The sequence below is a fragment of the Euprymna scolopes genome, chromosome 21 (assembly GCF_053919585.1).
Source record: "Euprymna scolopes isolate OS-2025 chromosome 21, ASM5391958v1, whole genome shotgun sequence".
Taxonomy (NCBI): Eukaryota; Metazoa; Mollusca; class Cephalopoda; order Sepiida; family Sepiolidae; genus Euprymna; species Euprymna scolopes.
The window spans coordinates 25,293,928-25,303,625 of record NC_136502.1 but is presented as its reverse complement, the minus strand read 5'-3'; the positions used below and the strand labels follow the sequence as shown (position 1 = coordinate 25,303,625).

The window sequence follows — 9,698 nt, the reverse complement described above, 5'->3', positions numbered from 1 at the left end:
AATATCCTAAAAAATCACTTCCATTCTTTACAACATCTGAAATTTTAAGCAAAAAAAAGTATTAAAAAAATAGTAAGTATCTAACACTTTTAATGATTTCAATAATTTTCATAAGTAAATGATAATACAAGTATATCACATATGTTTCTATTTAAGTTTGTGAATATAGTTTTACTTGAATTAAAAATTAATCTTTATATAAAAGTGTAAATGCAGAATAAACACATATAGTCAAAATTAATTAGATGGTTCATAATTTTTTATATAGAGAAAGAGAATTTTAAATGTAAATCAATGATAATAACAGTAAAAAATGACCCTGTGAAATAGGGACAAATTAATAGTCATTTAGATAATAAATGAAATTTAAAGGTGCATGAAATGAAAAATACTTCGATTTCCTTTTTAAATATATTATCTGTTTGTAGTATCTAATGAATAACTTTTACTTAAAAAAATATCCATTAAAAAGTGAAATTTAAAGAATAATCTTGTGCCACTCAATATATTTTTTCTTAATTAATTAATATATATCATTTATTAAATGCAAATGTTTGTGTTATATAGCTATCAATATACTGTAAATAATATATGAACATTATCTCAACATTGACTCAATGTGTATTATTATCCTAATCTAATAGATTATTCTTAAAATTCTTGTTTCAGATAATGATGTGTATGAAAGAACATGTAGATGGTAAATATTTAAGAAAAAAAACCCTAATATTTAGATACAGGAGATTACAATATAATTTTAAACTTAAATACTATAACTTTTTTTAAAAAGCAGCACAATAAATAAATAAATAATCTCCAAATAATAATGATAAAATCCTAGATACATTTTGAATTAATAAAAGATCAAAATACTAGGATTTTAAAATAAATTCACAATTATACATGTATTTCAAAATACTCTATAAATCCTTTTATTTTACAACTGATTTTTATATTGTATAAATTTTACAATTGAAAAAAAAATATTCAAAAAATATTAATAATAATTAAATAGATCCAAATAAAAATGAAATGTAAAAAATAATTCTAAAATAAAATATTTCATGTGTACAATTAGATTTAAAGGATAAAAAATACTATTTAAAAAAAAAATATACACACACATGAAATTTAGTAATAATATTATTTTGTAAGTCAGTAGTCTCTCTTTATCAACAAAAAATTAATATTAATTAATCCTTAAGACAGCAACGATTTATTATTATTTTGTTAATAAAAAGATTCTTCTGACTTAGCGAATATCTATAGCAGTAGAATAAAAAAAAAACATTGGTAGAACAACATTTTATTAAGTGTTAAATAAAAAAAACTTGAAAAAATTTAAGTATAGTATTTATTTTAACCACATAATTTTCAAGTTTAATAAGAGAATTAAACAATCCAAATGAAACAATGAGAATCGTCTTATGCTGTTTTGTTCTATACACTAGTAAATTTCAGTCACACACATTCATAACAAAACCGATGCACTTCCATCCTTCTACTACCGTCTTCATCCATTTTAATTAACAAAGAAAATGAAGGAAAATAAATTAATGGCAAACTCACCTTTGTTGTTACATCTGCTCATGCCAAATGTCAGCTACATCAACTGGATTACTACTGATGCTTTTTATATTTACATGTTGAAACATATTTATTTTGTATTTTTCACACGAGCCAAGTATCCTGAGTATTGTGTAGTCTGTGTAATGGCTGCCAAGCATACTGAGTTATTTAGAATAAATATACGCAGTGAATACATTTTTAATTTCAAATTAATTTTATTTTTAATTTTTTAAAATATATTTGCTAATATATGAATAAAAAACTTAGGAAAAACTTATAATTAGGAATTTAACTAATGAAATTAAAAAGTCTACATAGCAACCGAAACATTCAAATTCAGCGATTCTTTCATTATGAATTACTTCCTTCAATCTGTCAATGTCTATAAATTAGTATCTCAGTTTGTTTATATTCTTATATCAGAGATTGCATAAAAACATTTAGCAGTATATTAATAAACTATATATATATATATATATATATATATATATATATATATATATATATATATATATATATATATATATATAAAAAGAGAGAGAGAGAGAGGGAGGGAGATAATAATAGTAATATTTTTATATTTTAATTTTCATCTGAAAATATTTTTAATATCTAAATTTCTAATAGAAAAACTACTATAGTCAGCAGACCATGCTTACAATAATATATAAGTGTCATTAAAGTTAATATTAAGGAAAATTTATATTGGTTTAATGGGCAAATATAATATATGAGGCTCTAAAATTAGATATCATGTAAGGTAAATAATACTTTAATGACAATAAGTTCAAATCTATTATACAAAATACAATATGAAATCTTGCTGGATGCCTCACTAATATGGCTATTTAGCAGATCAAAGAAAACTAAGTACATATCTCCAAGTTATTTGATTTAAATAAACTAAAAAAATATAAACATTTTTTAATTTTTTTTTCAGTGGCAATTAAAAAAAAAAAATCAGAAATTAGCTCACATGCCTGTCAAGTGAGACATATATATCTATTACTTAAGAGGTTAAAAAATATATGAAAATGCATTAACAATGTTGTTTTAATGTGGCACAGGTGGTAGAGGTCTGCTGATTGAAGTCTGACTACCACTAACAGATACATTACTTGATGCTAAACGTCTATTAGAAGAACTAGTAGTATTAGTATCATTATAAGGACTGTTTTCATTCATATAGGATGTGTAAAAGCCTCTAGCTACTATAGTAGTATCACTGGGGTAGTTGGCAGTTTGTCCCAAGGGCCTCATTTCAGAAGTTTGTTGTTGATTTTGTAAAGGGGGTGAATTACAATACTGAGATGGATACACATCTGAAAAATATAAAGCAAATCCAAAGTTAAATAAGAGGTCAGTTTTTTAAAGAGAGGATGAGGGTTTCTTCAGAAAAAAAACTCTTTTGATTTACTGAAAACAAAAATAATAATTGCCACAGTCTAGAAGGATTTCTTCACTGACAAACACTTAACAAATTTATTTATTGGCTTCATTCTCAGCATCAAAGTTAGACACAAAGTCAATTTATTGTGGGGATACTAATCAACCTCTCTGATCCACCCCAAAGAGGGCATTCTATATTTGTAACAATAAAGTCAGTACTTAGCATCATCATTTTACTTTCATAAGCAAAATTACTATTACTTCCATATAAACCAAACAAATGCAAAAGTCAAAACACATTCAGGCAATATTGATAGACACTGCTAGTGTTTGTTTGTCTGTGTGTATATATATATATATATATATATATATATATATATATATATATATATACATATATACTTAGGGGGTTAGAACAAGAGTCTAAAGAGCAGAGTATATTTTAATGTATTGATAAATAAACTAAAATACAATTAAAATAAAATAAAAGAAAACAGTGCTCATTGTAATGTAGATATATAATAAGCTCGATAGGTATATATATCCTAGAGCTATTTTGATATAAAGTAAGATGATTGATAATTTATAATTAAAATTAAAAATCGGTTTCATAAGGAAGAACAAACAAAGTCAATAAATTGTACGATCGTTTCGGAAACAATGTTTTTATTGTGATAGACATTAAGTGTTGGACAATAATTTAATCATATAATTTTTTGAAACAAAGTCTCCTCATCAGCAAAAATATTGGGTGTTTTGTTTCTAAAGACACCAAAAATAAACCTAGCATTTTTTAAGTAAGACAGATGTATCTTTTAATGGTTCGCCTTCTAAAAGACTACATTTACTATCCAAATGAATGCATTGACAATGATATGTACGACTTTTAGAAGGCGAACCATTAAAAGATACATCTGTCTTACTTAAAAAACGCTAGGTTTATTTTTGGTGTCTTTAGAAAAAAAAAACACCCAATATTTTTGCTGATGAGGAGACTTTGTTTCAAAAAACTATCTGATTAAATTATTGTCCAAGACTCAATGTCTTTCACAATAAAAACATTGTTTCCGAAACGATCGTACAATTTATTGATTTTGTTTGTTCTTCCTTATGAAACCGATTTTTAATTTTAATTATAAATTATCAATCATCTTACTTTATATATATATATATATATATATATATATATATATATATATATAAACACGCACACAGTTACAAAATATTCTAAAAGCAGAGACCATAAAAACTCGATTTTATAAAAAAAAACAATACAACTCATTACTAACTACCAATCTAAAAAATGCTGCCAAAGAACTACGTAACCATCCTAATATAGTTATTAAAAAAAGCTGATAAGTCAAACATCTTTGTCATCCTTAACAAACCTGATTATAATGAAAACCTTAAAAACATTCTCAATGATCATACGCAATTTTTAAAAATTAGTAAAAACTCTACAAATGCACTAAAAACACAGGTTAACAAACTATTTACAACAAATAACACAAAAATTGGTAATTATCAACTCCCTAAAATAATTGGAGACTATAAATCTGGTTACTATATGGGACAGTCAAGATACATAAACCTAATTCTCCTCTCCAACCTATCATATCCCAAATTCCTACTCCCATCTATTTTCTTACAAAAACCTTAAACAAACTTATTAGCCCGTATATTCCAAGCAAATAATAGCATCAAGTCCACACACAAACCAATGAAAATACTTAAATCGATGCAACCGGAAAACAAAATCCTTGCTTCTCTCGATGTAGGAAGTTTATTCACTAATGTACCTGTTGCAGAAACAATAATTATCAACAACATTTATAATAATTCGTCACTCTCTCCACTTAGAATGAATAAAAAAATATTTTAAAAAATTACTATTAATTTGCACTACACAGGTACCCTTGTATAACGCCAACGGTAACATATATACCCAAATAGATGGAATGGCAATGAGATCAGTTCTTGGTGAATTGTACATGGCAGATCTAGAGAATAAAATATTTAAAAATAATATAAAGCCCCTATATATGTATGCTACGTGGACGACATTCTTATTTTAGCTGAAAATAATGAACGGATATACCAATTACAGGACCTTTTTCAAAAAAGCTCAATCCTTAAGTTCACAGTAGAGTTGAATAATAATAATAAAATTTTATTTCTTGACGTTCTTATTGATATGTCCAATAATACTTTTAACACACCTTTGTATATAAAAAAAAACAAACGAGCATAAACTCCAGCCTCCTAAACTTTAAGAGCTAGTGCCCACAAAGGTACAAAATAGCCATAATTAAAAATTTATTAAATCACGCTAAAATGATATCATCCACAAAAAAGGCACTACTCACTGAAATAAAAAACGTTAAACAAGTACTCATTAACAATTACTTTCCGAATTACATTGTCGAAGAATAAATAAAATGAATGCTACAATCACTTGAAAACCCTAATAATAATATTAGCTAGCATCGTAATGTAAACTCCATTAATATATTTCACCCAAATCAAATGGTGCCTAACTTCAGAATCGAAGAAAATGCAATTAAAACTATTGTTCGTAGATATTTTATGCCTATTGATAGCAACTCTAAAATTAAATTTATTTACTACAAGAAGTTTAGAACACAAAACCTTGTTGTTAGAAACAACTCCTCGGTGGCTATAAAAACATTGGAACAAACCAATGTAGTGTATAAATTCAAATGCTCTCTAGGAGAATGTAACTTTGTAAAATAAATATAAGAATAATACATCGGGCATACAACGACAACGTTGTCCCGGCGAATCACCATGCATTTAAACAATACTAACACTATATATCAAGATTTAATAACAGAACCCAACTGTTCCCACTCCAATCTTAGAAAAATCGTCATTGACAACACAAAAATTATATTTAAATTAATCTTAAAAAATTCAAATATTCTTGAAGCATCTTATATTGGAACTCATCACCCTACTATAAATAATTCGAGAAAAGCAGCAATGTGTTAAAATATCTTGCGAAGCGTGTAATGGACGGACTTCACCAATAGTTCCCATGAACTTGCTGATTTTAATACAATAATTTTTAATCGATCTATATTTTAATCGACTTTATATATTTTACCTTACCATCACCTAATGCGATTTAATGTATATTTTACTTTTCACTTTTTAATTTCTATTTTCACTCCTTCTCACTTTTACTTCCTCAACACCTAATGATGATTCATGTGTGAATCAAAACCACTCGTGACAGCAACAATTATGGAACCTTCATTAGTATTTATCAAAAAAAAAAAAAAAAAAGAATCATGAAGCAAAGTATCTCTGTTGCATTTAATAATGTCTGCTTGAATATATATATATATACTGCATTATATTTAGTTTCATACAAAGGGTGGAGGAGTCCTTTGTCAATTTTCAGATATCTCCCATTTTTATTAAATTTTAACGATAATTCAATTAATAAATATTCTTTTAAATTTAATGGAATTTGATCACAATTAGAATAAAGATTCTGAACATAAGGTTTAGGAGCATATATATATTGATTTTAATTTTAATAAGAGAAAATGGTTTAAATCGTTCTGTTCAGGGTGAATTCTATTAGTAGAATACTTGTTCTAATTCAATATGAATTTAAGATAAAAAATAGACCAATTGTATCAATACTTATAATTATTCCTTAATCAGTTTTTCAAGGCATTTTGTAATAGTGAATTTTTAGCAGCATTTAGATATTTTGTCATACTGATACACAGCTAAACTATTTAATAATTATATATATATATATATATATATATATATATATATATATATATATATATGAGTACGAATTGAAATTCTAAATAAAGTATATTAACAAAAAAGTAAAGAAACCTATTCAAATAAAAAAAATCACTTGCATCTCAAATTAATGAGTTATCTTAAAGCAAGATATAATGTGAGATTATAGGAAATATATCAATATGGATATTCAGAGACAAACCTGATATTTCTTCAGTTTGACTTGAGTTTCTTTCATTCAGTCCTTGATGATTTTCATTGTGTGTAGATTTTATGGAACTTCTACTGGAAAATCCTTGTGTGTTGATAGTTCTTTTATTACATCTCTTGCTGTTCGATGGCAGTGCAATATCTTGAATATACATCTGCGAAAATTAAAATAAAGAAATTAGACCAAACTGACAATGTAAGTTGGTGAAGATATTAAATCACAATGTTTCAAATTGTAGAAAAGATTTTTATTATATGTATTAAAAATATCAAAGCAAGAAAGTCAAAGATATAAACATACTTACTTGAGATGCAGAATCGTGAATAGGTTGTGGCTTTGATGTTTGTGATGACAGCATTTGTTGAGCACTTGAGTAAGGATGGGTTTGCATTCTGGGTGTTGGTGGTTGACTGCTTCTTCTCATATCAACTGCATCACTTGTAGGAAGAGCAACATTAGACCAAGGATTTGCTGGGTAAGGAGGACTTATCAAATGTCTCTGACCACTACTCACATATCCGCTTTCTGCTACTGGAACACTTCGAGGATTGCAACAGCGAAGGATACACACTGAGATTGAAGCTGTAATGATCACAGCTATTGTCACTGCTACAGACACAATGATAATTGCTGAAGTCAGGTGGATCTTGTTATCTTTTTTGATGTTAACAGCATTTAACATTTCTGATGTCTTGTTGCTTACGGTCAGTGTCAAATATACAGTAGTTCTGGCTGATAGAACTGGGCTACCACTGTCCTTCACTAGAAACTCCAGCTCATATGAGCCAGCATCTTGTTGGCTTAGGACATGAGTTGAACATAACAAACCAGTGTACTGGTTGATGCTGAATATCTGTTTGCTATTGCCTCTGATTATTTCATATTTTAGAAATGCATTCTCTTGACTGTCACTGTCTGATGCCTTTATCTGGCTGATATTCTTTGTATGATGCGGGTAATATGTTACATCCATATTATAAGGATTAACACTGGGAAATGTGAAATATGGAGCATTATCATTTTCATCTCTCACCTTAACAATCACATTCACTGTGTTATTCAATGATGGACTTCCTTTGTCTTTTACAAACACTTCAAAATTATAAGTATCTTGAAACTCATGGTCTAAAGACATAATTGAAGAGATTAATCCATTTTCAGTGATTCGAAATGGTACAAATTGTTTATTGGTGCTCACTAAAGAAAAAGACAGTTTACCTCCAAGTCCCAAGTCTGGATCTGTGGCATTGATTGTGCCAATAGGAATTTTTGATCTCTGGTTTTCATCAATGAAGAATTTAAATAATTGTTTAGAAAACACTGGTTCTACATCGTTAACATCCATCACTTTAACAGAGAACTTGCTTTTACTTTTCAAAGGAGGAGATCCTTTATCTTGACACATGATGATAATATCATGATGCTCTTCTCTTTCACGATCTAAAGGACTTTTTACAATTACTTGATATTTAAGGATTCCCATCTTCTGAAGCTGAAATTTATCATGTTTAATTTCACAGTTCACCTCTCCATTCTGACCAGCATCCTCATCACTTACTTTCACATAAGCAATGAAACTACCAACTTTTATGTCCTCAGAAATATCAACTGTGTTTTCTCTGGATGTAGAGAAAAAGTTTACATCTATTAATGGAGCTTTATTCTGCTGGTTCATCATCATTACAATAACCTTTGCTAATGATCGTAGAGGTGGATTCCCACCATCTTTTGCTTCTACATACAAATTGTATATCATTTCCTTATTTATTGTATCTTTCTTATGTAGAAATAATTCTCCAGTAATTTCATTTAAGTCGAATATCTTTCTTGTGCTTTCAGTTGTTTTAGCCGTAATATGATATTTTACTTTGCCATTTTCTCCAGAATCTAAATCTTTAGCAGATAATATGACAACTGGTTTGGCTTCATTGTGTTTGCTGTCAATAGAAACATTATAAACCTTTTTAGAAAATAATGGTGTATTATCATTTACATCTGTGATTGAAATGTGAACAGTTAATGCACTTTGTTTTGGTGGGGATCCTCCATCTTTTGCAATTACTTGAACTGAATAAGTTTCTTTGATCTCCCTGTTGAGTAGTCCTTCTGATTCTATACTCAGATCAGATGTTCCATCAACTTTCTTCATTGTAGACAATATGAATGGATCATCTTTTGTCTTCTTTAGTTCATAAGTAATTTGTGAATTAATAATACCTATGTCTTTGTCTATAGCATTTGGAATTGAAACTTTTGTGCCAATTAATACATTTTCATCCAATTTCACATTAACTTGTTTATCCGGAAACTCTGGCTGATGATCATTGATGTCTTGTATTATTACTTTGATTTCTAATAGCTTGAAAACAGTTGTTGATTTCCTTACTGCTATATTCACCATTTGAAAACATTCCTTTTCAAAATGACAAAGTGATTCTGCATCTAATGTTTGTGCAGTGTAAAGTTTTCCAGTTCTTTTTGATATTTTAAATAATGGGGAATTGCCAGTAGCTCCTTTATGAAGAAGACTGAATTCAATGAGGCTGTGGTCAGAATCAGGAATATCCTTCATCACTTGTGAATCACTTGCAACATCACCCACATAAGTACCTGGTTGTCGTCCCTCTTCCACATGGTAAGTTTTATCTATGCAGAGTCCAATATGTATCATTATACATATTAAACCTATAATCTTCAGCATCTTTTTAAAAGTAAATTCCCTCACACATTCATAAGCTGA

At 28.0% G+C, this 9,698-nt stretch overlaps 1 protein-coding gene across 1 annotated transcript; it reads right to left on the bottom strand.

The window, feature by feature from the left end:
• Nucleotides 1-2,489: 2,489 nt before the first annotated feature.
• On the bottom strand, nt 2,490-9,698 carry LOC145242928 (protocadherin beta-15-like). The gene is made up of 3 exons (XM_080106038.1): nt 7,263-9,698; nt 6,950-7,112; nt 2,490-2,891 (listed from the first exon to the last, which is right to left on the bottom strand). Exons 1-3 carry the CDS (start codon nt 9,657-9,659, stop codon nt 2,623-2,625), a joined length of 2,829 nt encoding a protein of 942 aa, XP_079962164.1. The 5' UTR covers nt 9,660-9,698; the 3' UTR covers nt 2,490-2,622.

Coding starts and splice junctions, on each gene's coding strand:
- LOC145242928 (XM_080106038.1), bottom strand. CDS start 9,659: ATGCTGAAGATTATAGGTTTAATATGTATAATGATACATATTGGACTC. Junction 7,113..7,262: donor TTCACGATTCTGCATCTCAA/GTAAGTATGTTT, acceptor TAATTTTCGCAG/ATGTATATTCAAGATATTGC. Junction 2,892..6,949: donor TCAAACTGAAGAAATATCAG/GTTTGTCTCTGA, acceptor TATATTTTTCAG/ATGTGTATCCATCTCAGTAT.